A 21,826-nucleotide genomic window follows, 5' to 3' on the forward strand; every position below is an offset into this window, starting at 1 on the left:
CCTGTTCTGAAAACTGTCTCTCTTCCCCAAGGAATTAGTTTCAGAACAGCTCTGACCCAGTCTCATTTTTATTCCTCTCTCTGCCACACAACCAATTTAGGTAATTGATGGCTTTTCTGAGGGTGACTACACAGTAGAACTGTTTTCATGTATTCAAAGCTTTTATGCTGCTTGAAGGGAGGAGGGCTACTGTTACGAACAGGGCAAGAGGCTGGTTTTTTCCAAGCCTCCATCTAGAGAACATCTCGCTGTTAGAATATCTGCTGTCTCTGCTTAGAGAAGGAATTTCACAAGTTAGCACAATCCAGTTGCTCTTCTTTCAGGCATCTCCGTACACACAGACAGGTAGTGCTCTATTACCCTTGATAAAAATGAGAGACTTAGTCTTAAAGGAATGAAATTCAAAGTTTAGCATTTTTATAAATGATAGTAGTAGAAACATGATACCTTCCAAATACTTAAGTCTTCTCTACACTTAAGTTTTGCTAGTCTTGTTATCATAGCAGCAAAACCCTCTCAGGGTAGATGTCACACTGTTCAAAGCACTTTTTTGCCAATGCCGTTTCATCAGTGAACTCATACAAGCCAAAACTCCAAAAGCAGGGTTTTGGCATAAATGCATCTCCACCAGGGCTTTGTTAGCATAGTGCTCCCCTGCACTGTTATGCTGCCAAAACAAGTATAGAGTTGGCGTTTATTCTTCTTCCTTTTAAATATGAAACCTCAAAGGACTCTCTCTACCTTGTCCCTCTGGATTACATCTAGCTGAATGATTCGGCTGTATTCTCTCCTCCACACATTCCCGTATCCTGCAGGTTACAGAGGGGAGGAGTGTCAGTATTGTTCACCTCCAGGAGGGTAAGGCTGATTGAGGCAGCGTGTAGACTTGGTGAGATGTAGCACTCTTGGCAATGAGAGGCAACATTGACATTGCTTTGAGCCTGGCTGTTTTGGTGCTGTGCTTCAGAGTGCAACTGAGGTATTACCAGAAAAGGGCTAGTCTGTTTTAACTGAAGCACAAGCCAATTTCTTCTGATCCAAGTAGTTCCCAGATCTCTCACAGGGTGGCTACTGAACATAGCATGTTGGAGCAGGTAACTAAAGCACTGTTGTAGTTGTAAGCAGTTGTTCTTGGTTTGCTGTCACATCTGCTAAGGTTAAGACAGAGACCTGTTGATTAGTTATATAGCTGGGTAATGATAACTACAGCAGCTTGATATACGTCATCTCCAAGAAAACTGAACGCTGGTTATATAGTTCCTGGCCACTTTTTCTTTCTAAAGGATTGTATGACTTTAACATACCTTCTATTTACAGTTAGCCTGTTCTAGGTCTCTTAGGCAGAGTGATTTGCTCCCTCATAGTTAGTAGCCTGAATTTGTACTGTAAAAGAAATGGGAGCTGTAGTTAAAATTTGTATCAGAAACTCCTCTTGATGTGCTGCAGGGAGGTGAGCTGGTGAGAGAGGAAGGGTGAGGGCCAGTGGCCATATGGACTGAGCAGGCTGGAAAGCTTGCATCATACTGCTGCTGCATGTTAGGGGTTTCCTCCTGGTTTTCCAGCTTCACAATAGTAAGCTCTCATTCAAACAATGAAAGGCTAAAAGTCTACTTGGACTACAAGACTGCCCCTTGAATAACAAACCAAGAAGCAAAATGCCATGTCCATGTATTAAGAGACTATCTTCCACTACATTTACAGAAATAAGATGGCAGTCACTTACCTTGCAGGAATATCAGGCTCTGGGGCTGGGCTGACTCGGTATGAAAAGATGTCCTGACACCTAGCAGTTGCTGATTACTCAAGGAACTGTTTTAAGTTGATTGTTCCTTTAATATGCAAGTGCAGCACACTATGGGGGGAGGGGGAAGAACGGGAACTGAAGCCTCTTGTGCCATTTGGTTTATAAAAGTGTTTCCAGAGCTTAATTGAAGGGGGTATGTACATTTTCCTCCCCAGTGGGACACCAGTGTAAAACCATAACCCCAGGTTGCACTTTAATAAATGGTACAGTTTTCCAAAAAAACCCCAACCTAGTGTGGACTATTCTTGCATTAATTTCCTAGAACATTATAGGCACCAAGGATGATAGCAGATAGCCGGAAAGGTGCTTCAGTAACCTGCATCTAATCACACCCCAGTTAATGTGCAGGCTTAAATAACAGACTATTTCATTTAGTTTCATTACTGCTAAAATGCATCCATTCATTCCTTGTTCCCTTTACCTGGTGCCTGAACAGCAGGGGGTCCTAGGAAAAATGTGATTTAGATTCATTCTACAGCCACCTTTCAGTGCCAGTAAATGGGGTGACTTCCCTTTGTAAAATTTGCCACTAGTTATTACCATAGATCTAAACCCTTTAAAAAAATGCAGGAACATAAAATAAGTTGAGGGAGTTGGGGATTCAGGACAGTGGTTTTAATAGTACCTTAAAAGCATGGTTTAAAGACAGACCCTTCTGCAAATTCAAACTCTGTTCCACAGCTATAGTTACAGCAGAGCTGACAATTTTATTTTTAAGTTAAAATTAAAGACAGTATTTACAGGCAGTGTAGAAGTTGTGGCCTAGCTTATGGAGAACTGCTTCAGGGTGAGACAGTGTCTTCCCAGTAAGCTAAGCAGAGATGCTTAACAGGATGAAAAAAAGCTCCAACCTCCTAGTTTCCCTCTCTTTACAGTAAGTGGCCACACATAAAGCTCAAGTCTGTTCTGCTCAAGTATATGCAGCTTAGTTCACTCCCTGATACAGTCCGACCATCTTACAACCTGCTTCTCCCTTGATTGGGAAGTTTGGTTTATCTGGGCACAAATCTGTGGGTAAAAGAGAAACACCAATTGCTCCAGCAGCAGTGAATATCTGCAAAAGCTTGTAACACGCAGGGGAGTAAAACATCAGGAAAAAACAGGGTCTGGGAAAGGCTTTGCAGCATAGCTGCTCACTCCCACCTCAAGTCAGCACGATGGAGCTACTTAGAGCCCAAATGATTGGCAATGCATTGGAAATGTGCTGAGACTTCACACATACATCCTCCCCTCACGCACAGGAGTTGGAGCTGAACCACACGTGAGCATGATGCCAACTGGCATTTTTTCCTGAGATATAAAGATCTGCACCTGCACTGAGTCTGTTGTAAAAAGCACTGTTTTTAATACTTGGTAAAAAGAAAGGGCAAGCACTAGTCTTACATGTCTCAGCAGAACAATCATGCAGCTAAAACTACTGGTGCTGCTTTGCTACGCTATGAAAGTCTAAAAACAGAATAATGGGTTTCTCAACAGCAATCACAAGGAGTGGTCCTTTTTGAACAAGTCCTTTAGAGTTCTAGGCTGTAACCCCCTCCAAGCCTGTGAGCGGCACCAACTTCTCTCTCATCCAGCTCTAGAGAAACAGAAACAAAACAGGGGTTTGGTTAGCAAGGACAAGAAGTCAGGACATTTCACTGAGAGGGTGCACACTGTCCTTCTCTAGGAGGGGTTGTACTTAGCCAGAGGAGGAGCAGGTCACAACAGTCAGCAGCAAGGGAGCTGAGAGATTTCAGAAAGACTGTGTCAAACCCTTTTTTGCTTTACCTCTTTGTGGAAAGGGCAGAGTTTAGGTTTAAGGCAGGCTCCCAATGCTTCATTGCTGTCTGTGATCTAGTTTTCCCTGCAACCCATTTTCATTATCCTAATGAAACAATTACAGTGCTTTAGTATGCTTCATACCAGTGCACCAGATTTCTGTTAGTCTGACAGCATATCTTTTTTCTTTTGCAGATCCCTAAAATTTTCAAATGGAGGTGTGGACCCCTTTGTATTTTATAAGTGTAGGTAAATAATAAGTGTAGGTATTCACTTACCTTTGATTGATCATACTAATCTTTCATGGACCCCTTAGATGCAGTCTGCAGACCCTGGAGGGGTGGGGGGTGTCTGTGGACCACAGGTTGAAAAACCACTGCTCTATGGGAGTTTCAAATGCCCGATGGAAGAACAAGCCCCCTCTTGAGTAGCAGCAGTTACACTGGGGACAGTCCTTTTGCCATTACAGCTCACACTGACCAAAGTACTCTTGCAGGCTAAGATGCCTCCTCTAGGCAGGTTTGGCAGTAGAGCGATAGTGCATTTTCAGGTCCCTCCCAGAGATGCTCCTTGGTAGATACAGTGCAAATCTGGGTAAGTCACAGTTCTATGCCTGGCATAGGAACCACCAGCAGTTAATGAGCAGGTGGGTCAGTAACCTACCTGCCTGGGAAATGTACTGGTAAGTTAGTGGCACTCCTCCAAGAGGACCTATTCTTTTAGGCCTTGGGCCAACCTCACAAGAGGACTGAGGACTGCAATGCCCAACTTCCCTTGGTCATGGAATCTGCTCCCATGACAAAGCAGTCCACCCCACAGCGCAGGAGCCATGGCTGGCAGCATGGTGAGTGGGGAGCTGCTTAAGGTAACAACAGGAAGTACTGGGCAGAGGGACCCTACTGTGAGCCACAAGGCCTGTATGTCTAAGGCTTCCCATTCCTGATTGCGTCTCACTCAGCCTTCTGAAATAGGTGGCTACATCACTGTTCTTGCCATGCTAAAGGCAGAGATTCCTCCTTTTATGCACGTTTACTTACTTTAAATGTTCATGCAATCAGGAACTAGTCCTCTCCCAGGTGAATGTCATTTTTTCCCCGCCCCTACAAGGCCAAGACTGCTGTATCACTTCCCCTGGTTCACTGTATTACCATGCAATGTAGAACAGCTTTCACAGAAGAGACTCAACTGAATGAACTCTACTGTGCTGGCTGCGGTCTCAGCCCCTTCCAGGGAGATGCGAGTTCAGATTCCTTCAAGCAGAGGAAACAACTGAATTGGGTCTTTCCCCTCTTGGGTGCATATGCTCACCAGGGAGCTACTGTATTAAAAAGCAACACCCCAGCCCTGGGCTCAGATAGCCTGACAGCTGAGCAGCAAGGTGTTCTAGGAAGACCACTAGGCTCCCAGGGAAGTTTCACTAGCAACACTAGGTATGTTTCTATAAACCTTAAGCGCTGGCAAGGTTGGGCTGCAACTGCATGGGCACTGGGGCTAAATTTTGGAGCCTTTTACAGCCCTTTGTGCATCTAGTCCCTTATGCTGTAGCTTTTCAGGGTAAGCAGGCAGGAGGTCAGAGACCTCAGCTGCACTTAAATGAGAGTTTAGTAAGTCTGCCTGGCCTGTACAGCAGGCCCAAGTCCTGGAAAGAGCACAGCAGGAGCCTTTACACCTATTAGCACCAACAGCAAAGGGGCTAGGGTACTTGCCCAGGGAATTGGAGACTCAAGTTCTAAGCCTGCTCCCCCAGAGGGAGTTTGCACCTACACCTTTCCAGCTTCTTAGCACAGTATTTCCACCAGCATGCCACAAGCTAGTGTAATGCAGGTCCTTTGCTGGGGGCTCTTTCTGAGCACTAGGCAGCCATGAGAGGGAGATACATGGAGTCAGGATGAGAACAAGCCATAGGCTGGGTCAATGAGAAGGATACTTCTCAGGAGGGAGCATATTCCTAGGGGGAGAGAGATTTTCCCCCCCACTGCATGGCCTCCAGCTATATTAGCCAACGCAAGGGGCAGTGACACAGCACTGGAGCACTCTGGGGATAATAACCTGCCCTGTGGCATGGGGGTTAAAGCGCCCTGCTGGGAAAGATGCTGTTTCAACCTCATTTTCTGCCTGTGTCAGCGCTAACAACAATAAAGGAAGAACTGAGTTGCTCTTCATGATTTGAGCAGCTCTCCTGTCTCCCTTCGCAGGAGACATGACATTCTCCCACCCATTCACTGCTAAGCAGCAGTGGGTGTAACAGAGCTGAACCATCAAAACACACAAACACCTAGGATGGGACTGTGTGTCAGCACTGAAGCTAAGCTCTTCACTGCCAGACAAACTGGTAGTAGAACAGGTGTCCGTCTGTTTGTACTTCCCCCTCACAGCCAAGTGCACTGTGCTGAAGTCTAATGAGATAGACCTGCAAATGGCTAATGGAGTCACCTCCTCCATACCAATTACCCATGCCTCTGGCTGTGGCTGGCTCAGTTGCCAACAGCACTAATAGCTCAGCAGACAGACTGCAGCCGTTGCCAGCTCCTGTGCCTATGCTGCAGTGGATAGACCCCCATGTTCTCTAGGTATGCAGCTGCTGTAAGAGCCATACTAGGTCACCCCCAGCCCTCCACCTGGCTAGGACCATTCCCTAAAGTCCTGTGCCCAGTTTGCTACTATCTTTGGGGGACTCTCCCATGGTTGGCGCAATGGTCCTTACCTGTCAGATCATGTTACGGATGTAGTCATGGAAGTACCGGTTCATGTAATTCACAGTGGTACTGAAGACCTGCTGTAGAAGGGATGGCATGTTGTTTGCTACTTTTTTGGCTAAAACCATTGCTAGCACCAGCTTGGTTCTCTCCTGGTCCATGTCTGAGGGGACGGATTTCAGGAGCTGTTCCACTGCCTGAGACAGACACCTTGTTATTTCCTGTACCAGGAGGAAGGAAGACTTGTGTCACAAGGGCACCAGTTTTCACATAGTCCAAGACAGCAACAAACATTCCCTGCTGTGCTGCTATCTCAATTCCCTTTGCAACACAGCCAGAACGGAGCAGGCTTTCAGCTTACCTAGAGTGAGAGGTTGCATCAACCCTAACAGAAACAAGCTGATTTGATGTTATCTTCCAACTCTTCTTGCTCAGCCACTGGTGTGCAGGGTTTGACCAGCCTCAAAGGGCCTGCAGGGTAAACCCCCACGCTGCCATAAGTTGCAGCAGAAAAGGGCTTGGGAAACTTCTCATCCCAGACACAAATGGCTGAGTAAGCCAAAGCCAATACACATGGTCCCAAGAGGACAATGGATCCCCATGGATGCAAACAGAAACTTGCAGCTTTAGCTCCTTCCAAGGAGGAGAAGGAGGGTCTAATGTCTCAAGAACAAGAGGAGAGCTTGGCTCTGCTGCAGCACCCAGCCCTGTAGTGTCACAGGGCTAACAAACGCCTGTCACTGGTTATACTGGTTAAACACAGGCTCAGCTATGCATGTGACAGGAGCAGCGGTACAGCCACTGCTGACCCTTGCCCAGGGTCCAATTTCCACCTGTTTCACATAGTACTACAAGCACTCAGTGCATCTGACAGTCATCCAGCAGAGCTGTAAAAGGAATCTGCTCAGGACCACATGCAGCACAGGAAGGGTTTCAAAATGGCTTTGCTGAGTACATTTAGAGGGACCCATGCCATTTTTATTAAGTGAAAAATTGCTTGGCACTAATTTACCTCACTGGAGAGATTTGCATTCAGGAACTGCTGCACAAGATTATCTACTGGTCCCGCCTCGATCTGGGCAGCCAGCCGGTCCCCAGTCTCAGCCAGCTGAGCGCCAATGATTCGGTAAATTTCCCCCGTCTCAGAACCTAAAGTCAAGATTTGAAGCAGGATTTAGTTCATATGCGGTTGTGCCCCAAATTAAGTTTGGTGTAAACAAGCGGATGCAAGAGACTGTTGCTGTCAGCTTCACACAGCGCCGCTCCACATCAGCTGTTGTACGCAGCATGTCAGCCGCCTCAGCAGTGATGGTACACGGCCACCTCTGGAGCAGAACACACTAGCTCTTTAACAGGGGAGGTATACCAGTGCCACACAACAGCTCTGAAGAAATGTCACACCACTTGGATGGCACTGCCAGAGAGTAGCACATAGCTATCAAACTGAAATTTGGCAGACTGGCTCAGAGGCACGAGCTTTTTCTCAGATGCAATATCACCTGCTAGGTAGTTTGTGTGCTATTCATAACACCTGACAGTAGGCTGTTGCCTACAAAAGTGCGTGTCTGAGCCAGTCAGTCTCAGGTGCTATGCTGCCCTGCCTTCAGACTAACATGGCTACCTACCTCTCAACAGAAATTTAGCCTAGACACAGCTTCTTATAAACTCATAGTCCCTGAAGGAAAAACAAAGTCCACATGATCTTTTATGACCTTAATCAGGCTTTTACCTCGCATCTCTTCTAGATGCAGCATCTTTGTCTCGCAAACTTTCCCCTGATGCTGCTCTGGGACATGAGCTCAAGGCTTATTACAAGGGCCGAGTGCTGCATACTGTAAGACCAAATTTTCTGAAAAGATGATCTGTCCAAGCAATGAGCCACAACCCAACCCTGCTCAGCATCCCAGTCTAAATAAAATTACAGCCCAAGGTGGCACCTTCATGGCACTTGGAGGGAGGGGGAAGGTCACTGCATCACAGCCCCCTGCTGTTACCATTCCTTATTTTTCCACCAGCCATTGCATATCGCTTCCCCGCCATACAAGCCTACCAAAAGTGGCCAGCTTCAGCCCCAGGAGTCCTTGCTTGGCAGGCCAGCTCCTGAAGTCCTTGTTCCTAAATTAGGAAACAGGTGCCAAATATCCAAACCAGTGGCACAGCTAGGGCAGAGCAAATAAAGCAAGGGCTGCAAGTGCTGACTCAGGAGAGGTTGGGCTGGGGGCAAAGAGTGGCTGCTGCTGGCTACCATGCAATCACAAATCACAAGCACTGGCAACCAGCCGTTGCCACTCCCCCGCCCCCGGTGTCCCAGGTGCTTGCCTGCATCCTTACACTGCTGATCCAGACACTTCCCAAGGCACAAAGAAAGGCTTAAGGGAGCACACCCCTTGCTTGAAGCAAGGCCACTGGCTTAGCCTGAGGCTCCATTTGAACATACCAGAAAGATGTGGAACAAAAAAAAAAAAAAAACCACCCAAGGCCTGTAATTAGTGCTCTAGAAATAAAAGGCAGAGGTGCCAAACACCAGCTGAGCAAACCCCATTTGTCCTCATCAAGAACAAAACAATTGCCAGTGGAGAAAACACTCTCTGGGTCAGTCTGCTACAGAAGAGACGAGCTGTGTGTATAAGGGCAAACGCACTGACCTGGCTCGCCATTTTGGAAATGGCCGCTACGGTTCCCATCTGTTTGAAGCTCTCCATCATCGGAAAAAGAATAGAAGCCTCTTCTATGGGACGCACACTCGGCTGCGTGTCTGCAGCTCAGAGTCTGCAGCTTCTCCTTGAAGGCGCAGTCCTGGGAGTTGTCCAGGAAGGAGTACAGGAGGAGGCTCTCCAGCTGGTTGAATCCATCGCTGCATGCGTGCTAGAAATAACCAGTCAGCGTTAGACCAATGGGCAAGGAGGCAATCTGGCTTGACACGAACACGGCTGCCTTGTGACCTCCTTCAGAAACTCTGACTAATGTTACCCAGTGAGACTGCAGAGTCACGTGGCAGCACTCCGACTGCCCTGGCTCCACACACTGATGGTGGAGGATCACAATCTAGGCAGCCCTGTGCGTTCTGGGCTGCAAAGATGACGTGCCTGGTTAGAGTGAACCATTAAAGATGAACCACATGTGCATACCCACATTCCCAAATCCAAGGTTAGCAGCCTCTTAGTGTGCGTATCAATTATGCAGTTTCTTGATATAAACAGACGCCCATTCAGTACAAGCAATGTTAAGGGAGGATTCTCGTGCCTGAAGAACAGACTCTGAAGTGGCAAGCCTCCCTGTTCATGCCACTATGTGAAGAGGCCCAGCCAAGTCAGTAATGACTGTGGCCGCTAGTTGGGACAGTGTCAGGCAGAACACTTTGAATATGACCTCACACATGTAGGCCTGTCCATCTTCACAGGGCAGGGAGCACTCTGCCTGCGCATATGGCCACAGGAGGGCATGGAAATGTAGTGCTTGAAAAGCTTAGCTACAACCAGGAGCTATGAAACAAGGGCACAGACATAGCTCCCCTCCTAATGTTTAAAAGCTAAATGCACTTTCTGCCTTATAATGACTAGTGATGCTGAATGCAAAAACTGAATTATCCAGAAAATAGGGATCAGTCAGCACTTTCTAAAATGAAGGCCCTTTAAATGGTCTCAGATGGGACCCCAGAGCTTAGGCGTCCTCAGAGGTGACTAGCGGCCTTGAGAAGTTGGCCGTGAGAGAGGCAAAGCCTGTATGGAACTGACCTTGTCCATGAGGGCTGCTGGGATGAGGTGGCTGCGTCACCCGTTGCTTTCTGCCCACAAGCTCTCTTCCTACAAGAGAAAAAAAGAGAATGCCGATGTGTCTGCAAGCCCCTCAGCTCAGACTGCGCCCCATCGGGCTGGCAACCTGGCCCCACTTTGAGTCTTCCTGGGATGTTCAGGCAGGCTTCCCCATTACTGTCTGACAGTAAGGCTGTGAACACCGGGCTGGTCCAGCACAGAGGCTCCTGCTTAGGGGTAAAGAGGGGTGAGCTGTGAGGATATAGCACCTCTATCCTCCTTGAGCCAAGGGCTCTGGCCTTCCTGTCACATGGATGTGCATGGGAGCAAAAGGAGCCTGCGAGCTGACAGATAATGGCTGTGATGAGAGCAAGGCCAGAGGTCTGTCCTCCTTAGCTATTTAAGAGCAAGCCTTGCCTCTTGGCTTCTCCATGTTGTCCAGCCCGTCACAAGGATAATTTTGGCAGCCTAGCACTAAGAAGAGCAGTTGCCATTAGTTCTGTGACACCTGTTTAACCTGATGCATTTTAAAATAAATCCACTGACCAATCTTGTGCCTGAAGCTCTCAATACACTGGCACACCACACACATGCATGCACACGAAAACACAGGCAAACAGAAAATAACCCAACAGAAGTTCCTGGCCTGGTTGAGAGCTAAGTTATTTGTGTCCTGCCGAAGGCCTCCAAGAACACCTAAACCGATGCTTCGTAGCACAGAGGAGCCACAGAGAATCTGCTAGGGGAAAACCAACCCACCACCTAGTATCCAGACACATGGAGAAAGGCAGTCTCCCACACACACCTACAGCTTCCCCTGCTGGAGCAAGAAGGGGATTTTAACATAAGTTAACATGGATAAATGGTGCCACAACTGAGAGCACCCTGGAGACTGAAGTCTTTTGCCCCAAGAGCAGACACTGCAGAGGTAGCAATGGTGTATGCTGACTTCCCAGTTCAGACAGTGCACATCTGATGCAACCTGGCTGGACCCCACTGTCAGGTGAGAAGGGAACCAAGTCTTTAACACCATTGGCTCCTTGCCCTTTTCATTGAAGGTGCTGCCTGGGACGGAGACGCACATTATCCTGGAATGGGAAGGGGGTGGAAGGAGGACACCAAGCAGTGATGAGAGGCTGAGTCTGGAGTCTGCCTTACTACAACAATCCCTCACCTACATGCCGTCCCATCAGAGCTGGCAAAGCGGTGACCAAAGCTCAGCGTTGTAGTGATTATGTGAGCAAAAGGAAGTGAAAGTAGAAACCAGTTAGTATCAAAATCAAAAGAAAGACCACAACAAGAGTCCCTTCAATTGAAGTTAGAATGAACCTTTAAAGATGAACCACACACACAGAGGCTAAAAAGTGGTGGGGGATCCCCAAGTGTGCACACAAACACTCTCACAGAAATACTCAAAACCACAGCTCTCTTGCACTGTTAAGTTAAATCAGGGGTATCAAAGCCTCCCCCAGACCCTGTGCTGGATCCAGACCACAAAGGCACCTCCCAGGCCAGATCCAAGGGGCCAGAAGCAACTGTAGGGGGCTGTGTTCAAGCAGCAGCATGGGGCCAGGGCTGGGTGGCAGCATGGCTCTCTGGCCAGATGACAGTGTAGAGCCAGGGGCATGCGATGGCACAGGGCTCTGGCTGGGCAGCATGGAGCAGGTGTCCAGAGGCATGCAAGGGGGAGGGGTGGGGGCTGCAATCGGGCAGCAGCAGGAGCCATTTGAAATGGCCACGTCTATCAGGGTTCAGGGACCCTGCACCTGAACACTGCAGCAGTGGCCCCTCCACCTTCCGGCTCCCACGAGCCCACTGGCAGGCCACACGGAATAGTTCCAAGGGCCAGATCCAGCCTGCGGGCCATATGTTTGACCCCCCTGCGCTAGATCACCCCTACCAAAAAGCCAAAAGGTGCTAGCTTACTTGAGGCAGTGTCTTTGGGAAGCTGTTTCCACCCGTGAGGTCCAGTTAAACCCTGAGACTAACTCAACTTGCTGTGCTAGCTCCTATCAAATCTACAGCCTGCTGCTTCATCTTCACCAGACCTTCACCTCACTTAAGGTAGGAAGCCGGCTCTCTCTGGTCATCAGCACAAAGCTGTGGCTGGCACATGCTTCCCACTGGAAATGGCCCTTCCCACTACCCCACAAGCATCAAGAGCACCAGAATAAAAGGAAGTGACTTGTATCCCCTTAGCAGTACCTCTTCTGCAATGTCTGCTATCCCTTCCTGGACTCCCACAAGATTTGTGTTGTATCAGCTGAGGGCACGGGGAGGGGAGGGTGCTGTGCAAAGGCAGCTTTCTAACATCCCACTTATCTTGGCACCCATGTCCATCGCAGCACCGTGACCTCAGGCTCTCAGTGCAGTGCAGTCCCTCACCACTTCCTATGCACATATATAAACCTTTTGCCACAAGACTGGTGTTTTCCACCCAGGCTGCCTGGCCCATGCTGGGCAACAGCCAGCATGCGTGCTGCCTCCATTCAGGCTGGTAATTCTCCCCTTCTGCAGTGTGAACCTGGGCCAAACCCCTGGGCCACTGCCATCCTTCAGCCCCTCCTACCCCACATGCCCAGGGGGGCAGACATCCCACAATGCACACCAAAAAAGATCAGAGCAGCTCACTGAACTGCGGCAGCAAGACTTGTGCAACGTTCCCTCAGGAGACCTGGTGGCACTGACAGCAAGTGCAGCACCAGCGCTGGTGCACTGGTGCATGGCTACACAGCACAGTTGCTTGCACGCAAGCAAGGCCCACCTCGGTGCTCAGATCCGCGTGTGCACCTCCCCAGTCAGGCCGCCCACAAGGAGGGAATTCCCGCACGTCAGTGAGGACAGCCAGGTGAGGACGAACCCCAGCTTGCTTGGAGCAACCGGCCTGACCTTCCACACAGTGCAGGACAGAACAATGCAGCGCCTCTCCCCAGAGGCTGCCACATATCCTGTATTTCTTAGGAAAGCCCCAGGCTTGATTTCACCAGTCCTGCTTGAAATTCGGGGAAAGCCTTCTGACTCAAGTGCAGGAGTCCTTCTCCTTCCACCCCACCCCCAGCCTGGCCTCCACTCCACCCTAGAGAGCTCAAAACATGAGTCTGAGCAGCGGTGGAGAGGGCAGGCGTGAGTAAACAAGTGAGGATACTCCCTACCCCCACTTCCCAGCACACACCAGTGAGTCACAGGAGCCAGGTTTGGGGAGAGAGCTCACTCCACTCTGCAGCCCAAACCATTAACCATGCTAGTCTGAAGTCAGGCAGAAGGCACCGCGCCTGAGACTGGTTCAGAGAGGCCTACGCTTTTGTAGATGACACCTACTCTGTCAAATGCTATGAACAGTGCACAAACTGGCAGGTGACATAAGAATTAGAAGCCCTACTAGCCAGAGGCTTACACTGGAAAGCCCTGGTAGAGCTGAGTGCCAGTGATAAATTTTAGAGGTCTCTGCTTAAACAACCAAGACTAAGTAACAGTTTAGGGCAGGGTTGTCAAACATGCAGCCTGCAGGCTGGATGCAGCTTGTGGAGCCACATGTTCTGACCCCAAGTGCCATGCCCAACCCTAGACCTGGTGCCACACACCTGGCCTGCAGCACTGGGCACTGGCTTTGGATCAGGCCATGCTGAAGTCAGCACATAGGGCCAGTCCAGCTGGGCGCCACATGCAGTGCGTGTCCATGCTGGCCCTGCACTGTGTGCAGCGTGCATGGCCAACCCAGCCCCACTTGTGCCATGCAACATGCACCAGTCTTGGGGCTTGCTATGCATGTGGCACATGGGGCCGGCACAGGGCATGCGCTGTGCACGGTGCGTGGGCTGGACCTGGCACTGCACACAGCGCAGGGGGTCTGGAACGTGAGCTACTGGCAGTGTCATGTCCAGTCCATGCCACAGACTCCATGTGTTGCATGTAACACTGGGTTCAACTGGCATGCCACGAGTAGCGTGCTCCCCACGTGCTTTGTGCACAGCAAGGTCGAGGCTGGCGCATGCTGCATGTGGCACACAGGCCAGACCTGGTGCCACAGATGCTGCACAGGGGATAAGTCTGGGTCCAGCCTGTAGACCAGCCTCAGTGGAGTGGGGGGTAACGATACCTCCTGTACTTTGTAAAGAACTCTGAGAAATGCTAGGTGGGAGGCGTGGTGTTCCCAGCAGTGTTGATGAACCTCGGGGTCAGATGAGTTTGACAATCCTGGCTCAGGGCAACCAGCCTGAGACACCAGGGCTGGGGCAGGCAGCATATTCAGAAAACTTGCTCTCTTATAAAGCACCTCTTCCGTCGGGCCCACAAAAAAAAATTAAAGGCAATGTAATATCCCCTTTCATTCCTGAACACTCAGAGCACCACACTGATGGCCAGAGCTGGAAGCTGCTGGAAAACTAGGATCCTCAAAATGCCTACTGGGAGATCATTCATTTTGCAGTCTGGGAGATCACGAATTTGGAGACTTTAAGATTATTCAATGCAGAAGATATAAATTAATTTCCAGCCTGATGTTCTATGACAAGGAAATGGAGACAAGCCACAGTAGAAGTGAACTGGGGGCAGGGCTAAAAGGAAAGCAAAAGTTCAAATTAATCCAATTGTAAAGAATGGTTGTCACATTTTCCAATTTGATCCGTATTTTAATATATTAAAACTAAATTTTGCTGAAATTATCACAACTCTATCTCCTGTGCTGTGACCTTATCACCCCATTGAGTTTCTTTGTGCATTCTTGTGTTACGGTAGCTAGGAAAGAACTCCACAGCTCTTTTATGTCAAATATTGTGAAACTGGATTACAACTGCAATGGAAGTAGTCACACTGGTGCAATCCATGCTCTTTATATGTTCTTGGTTCATCTAATGCTAACATCTTACCATGTTTCCCTCTCCATAAAATGCACACACTATAGAAAAGCCCCAGGGAACTCTTACAAAACCCTTAAAGAATCAGAATTTTGTATAAACGACATTCAGCCTCTCTACAGATTGCATGCAGAGGAACAGAAGCAAATTGCAGGTCACCAGGTGAGTCAGAGTTTACATGCATGTACTTAAAAGACACAGAATAGAAAAAAAATGTCTGTTCTCCACTGGAAGCACCCTCAATTCTTTTGAAGAAATGAGCTTAAACCAGGGTGGATTTAAATATATATTTATTAAAAATTGGATTTTTAATTTCAATCAGATTATTTAATCATATTTTTATTTTTTAAGATGCTTTTTAAAAAACACTTATATAAAAGATAGCTTTAATTTAAGATATGTTAAGACTCAAAGATATCATCATGGAATAGGGATTATAACTTCTAATTATATACTATTTGAGACTATATTTATGTAACCTTTTTAGAAGTTTTATAAATAAGTCACAGCAGGCCATAGACTATATTAGGGCCCCAATCTTATGGGGGTCCCAGAGGCTCCTCTATAGATTAGTAAAGATTAAAGAAAACCACTCTACCCAATGGGACTCAGTGCTCCATCTAGAAAATCCCATTAAGCATCTCTGTGATGCTTAGTCTCAGTTCTCAAACCATGGATTTGTGTCTCCAGAGATCACAGGCAGACAAGGTTCTTTGGGTAGATGTGATATATTTTATTAGACCAACTAAATATTTGGAAAAATTGTTCTTTGCGAGCTTTTGGGCACAAATGCCCTTCCTTCAACTGTAGGGAGAGTTTGTGGTCTCCAGAGATAACATCCTTGTTAACAGCGGTATATGAAGACGAGAAATAACAGACCTGATTACCTACCCATCAGCCCTCTCGTCTCTCTGCAAGTTTGTGTACATGCAGTCAAACCCTTACTTTTCTCTAAAAGTTCAAAGTTTCAAGAAATTACATGAATCAAGGATATCAAACAACAAGAATGCACTTTTTGTAGAGAAAAAACCCACCAATGCTTAAATCCAGGCTTCCTGACCAGTCATTTAAATCATGATCTAAATCAGTTTGATTTAAATCAAATCCACCCTGGCTTAAATCAGTCCGGAGTTTCAGACTGCACCCACAAGGCAGCCTTATGCATCTCTGTATGCGCAGCTTCTGCCCTCTGTTCACGTCATGATGGCGCCCCCCTGCACAATACAGACTGGATCCTCTACCATTAAGTCAACGGAAATCTCTGAGTGAGAATGAGATCAAACACAAACACCACAAGACCTCTTTCTTGCCCTGGCAAAGCTGGACATGCTGCTCTACAAGGCACTAGATATAGACGCAAGGCTATAAGGCCTGTGTCACCATCAGAAGCACTGGTAGTCAGCACCTGTAAGATCCTGGAGACCCTCACGGAAGGGTAATACAAATTCTGCAAACGCACAGCAGCAAACACTTACCTCCTCTCAGCACCAGTATGCAAAACTTCCTCAGCAAGAAGCAACGGGCAGCTTGCAGTCAGACCTCGTTTTAGCTGGCTCCCATAAATCTCTCCACACGTGTGCATGTGCACGCACCCACAAAGCACTTGCTCTCAGCAAGCGGAGACACCCCTTCCAACTCTACAACCTGCTGCTGCTTCCTCTGGCTAATTATGACTGCTTCCCTCCCAAACGCAGGCAAGGGCCAATCTCTGCTCTGCTTCCTAAAGCTTGAACCCTCCTCTCCTGGCCCCAGCCGTGGCTGCAGCTGCACAGGCATTTGAGTCTGACTCACGGCTGTGCATTGCCCCACAGACCAAGGGTTGAACAAATAGGACTGCTGCGTAATGCGGAGGAGGAACCACACATGCCGCTCACTGGGGCTAGGATGACGGAAAGTCACTCCACCACCACAACTTCTTCAAAAGGAAGAGGTGTCATCACTGTGCAGAGAGCAAAGACCAGCAGGCCCTCCCACTGGGTGCCCCAAGGGGCTGGCAGCTCTCTGAAGAGCCATTGTTTTAGCCTCAGTCATCATTGGGAATATCCATCCTCTCCAGCATTAGACACTCACAGGGCCATTTGCTTCACAGATGGGTCTCAGTTCTCAGAAATATAATCTAGACAGGAGCAACTTCCCATAAAGGAGTGCAGTACCAGTTAAGGGTGCTGCCTGCTTTTTGTTCCCTCTGTCAGGATGCTTATCTTCCTCCTGCCACATTCACTTCATGTGCCAAAGAGGTTTTTAAAGCTGAAAACTGAAACTGCAGATCAGTCATCTGCAAGGGGAAATACACAAGATGTACATCACTCTGTTTGCAACTGAAGGGTAACAGACGCAGCAAAAGTTTCTTCCCTCACAAGGCAGAAGTCATAAGCACTGCTGGGGACTTCCACTCAGCTCTCACCCTAGCACTTCTCCAAGCTCTTCACGCAGTAAAGGAAGCATCATCCCTGCTCCACTGATGGCGATGCTGGGGCACAGCAAAGGAAAGTGATTCATCCAAGGTCCCTTACGAGACAAGTGGCAGAATCAGGAGTAAAATCTGCATCTCCTGAGCCCTAGTCGCTGGACTTGACTGCTTTCCAGAAAGCACTTCTCGAGGGTGTACATACAGAAAGCAGTAAGTCACCAGAGAGAGGAGACGTGCAAGTAGACGGCAGCCATCCGTACTGACAAAATAACATCTCCTGGCACTCAAAGAGTGTAACAGCACCACAGAGCTGATAGTTCTAACCAACAGGACTGTGCTCCTGACACCCACACACACAGGGCTGCATCTTCACGAGCACCTTCAGTGCCACCTAACAGAGGCACAGGAGCCTTGTGATGCTTGGACTCAGGCTCATTCAAGGAGAGGTCCTGATGTCTTTGGCCATCTCACTGTAGACCACTTCCTCCAGCAAGATATGCAAACACGGCCACTAGAAACACCACCGTTTCAAACCTCTCTAATCAAGGATCAGCAGCAGCTCACCAGCACCAACAGAAACAAATGCAATCACTTCCTCTCTCCTATTAGCAGTTTCACTGCATAAACAGTGTTTCCTATACCCAACTTCCTCCCAACATGGGGAGCTCACAGGCACAAAGTCATGTGCCCCCGAACTCACTTGGTTCTCTGATCCAACCCTGTCACCTACCCCAGGGCTGGAGTATTCCAGCCTTGACTTCTCTGCCTCCCTGGGGTACAAAAATGAGCCTGAATTACGAGTTCTGTATGTGCTGTGATGTGAGCATTACCACCTAGGGATATTTGGTGGTGGTTTTTAAGAAAGCTATTTTTTTTAGGCCCCCAGCAAATGTTAAAGGCGCAATGGGATCTGATGTGGGAACAGTGCTTCTTGCCATGCCACATGTGCATGGCACGCTCCAGCTGGAAGCCCTGATCAGTTGTCAGCCCCCCCTGGCCTCTGGAGCACACAGGAGTCTTAAAAGTCTCCTGCGTGCTGCAGAGGCTAGCAGCATTGGGAGATGTGCCATGAAAGGTGTGATAGGATCCAGCCACAAAGTTATTACAAACATTTTGTGTAATAACTGTGGCTTATTCCTGGTTTTACCATGCCATTAACTGAATGAACATGTGGCTGGGTCTCCACTCAAGACATAATTAACCAGCTCATCACATCTTAAGCATAATGTCTGTCAGAGGTCCTAGTGACTTTGTGGTCTTCAGGAAAGGGCTTAGTCTGTTCAGTTTTAATGACCTCTCTTTCCCTTCACACGTTTACCTCCTTTGCACTTTTGGAAGGATTTTATTCCAGATGAGGCAAGTCACTGTATGGGGTTCTCTGGGTCCTCCTCAGTCTGCCAGGCCACATTTCCATTTCTTTTTAAATAATCCCACTTGGGAAAGGACTCTTTCCTGTCAGACTTTAGTTTCATTTACTCTGCAGGCCCTTTCCCCGTCTGCTCTGTAACACGTCAGCACATGAGAAAGAACATAGCAATTTAGCGGTCTTATTATGAACCCTCCTGGAAAAAAAAAAAAAAGGCTGGAGGCTTTCACAGCTGCAGTTTCTTACCAAAAAGGGCGGGGGGGGACGTACTTTACAGCCTCATTAAGAAACCACTACACAGATGCAGTTCTGCTTTTTTTGCTCAAATGACAAGGCAACAAAAAACACCTACCTGAACTGCTCCAAAGCCTGGGTCTACAGTTCTGGTTCAGGCAATTAGAGAGGACAGAGCCAGCTATGAAGTTAAGATATTGATTTGCATTTCCACAGAGCACAAGCTTCCTCACATCTGGAACTCAGGGCTGGCCAGCAGCAAAGCTGAGATATGGTCTTCCTCAAACCTCACAACCATTTTGTTCTAAGGTTGAGTTTGGTGCTCTCTGTTGGGTAGCAGAATAACTGCACAGCCGGCCACACAGCTAGAGATCAGATGCAAGCCAATCCAACAGCTTGCCCACACAGAAGTATGCAAAACTCCCATCTATTTCTGAGGGAGCCATATCTTGGGCCTTTTGACTCAAGAACAAAACCTGATGGCAAGGTTTCCCCCTCCTTCCTCTCCCATTCCACCCTAGAGGAGAGAGCTAAGAGCGTCTGTTGAGCTAATTTGAGACCTATTGACCATGTTCCCATTGCTGCTATTAAAGGGATGACTGCTCAAGAGATTTCTTCCTCACAGCACAGCTTCTCCAGAGTCACTCTACAGTGATGATATTGAGGTATAGTCAACCCTGGTTGCAAATTTACACCATGGCCTATATACAATCCGAGGATGAAAATGACTACAAAAAGCAAAAAAATATGACCTCATAACATCACAGTAGGAAGAAAAAACAAACTGGGAGAGAAAAGTGGAGCAGCTCAGTAACTTTGGCCATGAGCAAACACAGGATGAAAGTCTGACAGTCATAAATGATGAACAAACTGGGGTTTAAAAAGAGAAAAGCACAAAGGTCTCACTTAGATTAGAATCCACAGTGAAGCCACAGATAGCGAGTACCCAACTGAGTACCACAGGCTACAGCACAGACATGAGCCAAGACTGTCAGTTCCTTGCAAGTGATAATTCACCGATTAAAGTGACATGGATCAACTACCAAGAGACACAGAAAGTGATCATGCATAAAAATTGGAGCTAAGAGACTCAAGTCCGGTCATCCATTCGTAGGCTCTGCAGGAGCAGCAGGTTCAGCCCTGGGGATGGAGAGGACAGCACCCGAGACCACTTTACAATAATCTGATTTCAGGTATAGCATTGACAAGCTCCTGACAGCTGCTGTCTGGGCCAGGGCCTATGACAAGCTCTAGGAGCTTGATCATGGATAGCTGCTATGCTCATGACAGGCCTTGCCAACCTGTGGTTTCCCCAACATGTATATCCAGAACAGTTCCCCATGTCACTCTAGTCTCCTGGAGGCACGTACTCCAAGATAGATAATCATTGGTTCTACTCCACACCACAGCTTATAGCCATCCACTGGGCACAGGCCAACAGTCAGGGATGAAATATGAAGCCAAGGTTCCTCTCCCCTGACTCCAATGAGTTACAGACCCTCAGACACTGATCATAACCCATGGTGCAACAGCCAGACTGTCTAGGGCACTATTCCACCATTCTTGTCAGCTGCACCCATCTTAGGTTGCCCTCAGATCACAGCACATCAGGACAAGAATTCCTGTCCTGGACTCGTACAACGATGCCAGGAATACTTTCTAAAAGAACAACGACAGAAGGAGTCTAGTATACTTATATGACAATCAAACATTTAAATGCTGGGCCAATATGAATCATTCAAAGCACATATATGCACATGTCATTTGTCAATGGAGGATGGGACGAGTGGCACTCATGAGAGAGGTGTTCCTACCGGTGCTTCTGTACACCCCCACTGGTCTTCTTCCCCTCAGAGCAAATTGTCCACAAAATCCAGAGGGCCATGTGCATCTTCTTTTGGGGCTCCAGATAGGAGACAGTGAAGAGGAAAACCTTGTACTACATGAAATGTATAGGAGGCCTAGGAATGCCGGATATACTGCTTTTCCACTGGGCTAAATCTGCAAACTGGCAACTGGAACAGGGGCTAAAACATCCTGCTTCATGGAGTATTTTGCAGGTCACATGCTGACATTGGGGGATACATGTACTGCTGCACATGAACTTACCTACCTGGGAACCACCATGGCTCACAGAGCCCTGAAGCAGTTCCGCAGCAAGTACAAACTACAGGAAGAAATCCCAACGACCCTAATGAACCACTGCAAAATGCAGGTGGTGCTGAGGAAACAGGATGCGGTGTCAACCACAGACCTTCTCCCCAAAGACAGCTGCCAGGCCACATGGAAGAGGATCTTCCACAAGGAGCTGCAGAAAGAGCACAGACAAACTGGCAAGTAGCCTACCACGTACTCCCGGTGCAGGCGTAGCATTACATACAGGGGCAGAGAAAGCAAATATAATGCCCTAGGGAAACCTGCCCATAGAAAGCAGAGACAAATCGACCACCTCCTGTGGTACTGTCCTTTTGCCAAGGGGTTTGGAGGAAAGTGTTTATACTCAAGATGGTGACAAGGAATCACAAACCCTAACCAGAAAAGTGGCACTGTTTGGACACCTGTGCAAGCAGAAGGGGACCCCAATGGCCCACTGTGACCAATTCATTTTCTGCTTTAGAAATGCCTTATGGAAGGCTAGGAGCCTGCTCCTCTAAGTGTGTACGGACTCCTCAATAGAGGATTGTGTCAAGATGGGACTGAATGAGATGCAAGGGTACTACAAGGAAGCAGTGAAAGATGTCAGCAAGGAAATGAACGGGATCATCTGGAAGAGGATGGACTGGCACAGACCAGTTCAGGGGTGGGATCCCTGAAGACAGAGGTGACGATGATGGCGATGACAACAGTGAGAGAGAAGCAATGACAGAGATGACTGAAAGACCTGGGAAAGAAGTAGACAAGGGCGGGGGGGCAGGGTAAGCTTAGGGTGTAGGGAAGGTTGTACGTCTGTCAT

At 48.1% G+C, this 21,826-nt stretch overlaps 1 protein-coding gene and 1 long non-coding RNA gene across 3 annotated transcripts in view; both read right to left on the reverse strand.

Moving 5' to 3' along the window:
- The window catches only part of LOC109296244, a 31,998-nt gene extending 12,533 nt beyond the window's left edge, over positions 1-19,465 (reverse strand). The window contains exons 1-2 of the long non-coding RNA XR_002096930.1: positions 19,434-19,465; positions 3,061-3,272 (exon numbers count right to left, since the gene is read on the reverse strand). This is a non-coding gene — a long non-coding RNA (uncharacterized LOC109296244). The remainder of the gene's footprint in view (positions 1-3,060; positions 3,273-19,433) is intronic.
- Positions 2,496-16,483, reverse strand: BID (BH3 interacting domain death agonist). Of its 2 annotated transcripts, XM_019515559.1 has the most exons (6): positions 16,339-16,483; positions 9,978-10,061; positions 8,904-9,112; positions 7,271-7,407; positions 6,267-6,479; positions 2,496-3,380 (listed from the first exon to the last, which is right to left on the reverse strand). In XM_019515559.1, the coding sequence occupies exons 1-5, from the start codon at positions 16,443-16,445 to the stop codon at positions 6,270-6,272; spliced, it is 747 nt and encodes a 248-aa protein (XP_019371104.1). In that variant the 5' UTR covers positions 16,446-16,483; the 3' UTR covers positions 2,496-3,380; positions 6,267-6,269. The 2 variants fall into 2 exon arrangements, with proteins under 2 accessions (XP_019371104.1, XP_019371105.1); XM_019515560.1 differs by lacking the exon at positions 16,339-16,483 and having other exon boundaries at positions 3,095-3,380; positions 8,904-9,123; positions 9,993-10,016.
- Positions 19,466-21,826: the final 2,361 nt, after the last annotated feature.

This window comes from Gavialis gangeticus, unplaced genomic scaffold (genome assembly GCF_001723915.1).
Source record: "Gavialis gangeticus isolate Ggan-Ray unplaced genomic scaffold, GavGan_comp1, whole genome shotgun sequence".
NCBI classification, from domain to species: Eukaryota; Metazoa; Chordata; order Crocodylia; family Gavialidae; genus Gavialis; species Gavialis gangeticus.

Excerpts from the sequence above, each read along its gene's own strand:
- BID (XM_019515559.1), bottom strand. The coding sequence starts at position 16,445 with ATGCACACGTGTGGAGAGATTTATGGGAGCCAGCTAAAACGAGGTCTG. Across the intron at positions 9,113-9,977 it reads ACAAGGTCAGTTCCATACAG|CGATGGATTCAACCAGCTGG; the intron begins GCTTTGCCTCTC and ends GCACGCATGCAG. Across the intron at positions 6,480-7,270 it reads ATGCAAATCTCTCCAGTGAG|GAAATAACAAGGTGTCTGTC; the intron begins GTAAATTAGTGC and ends CTCCTGGTACAG.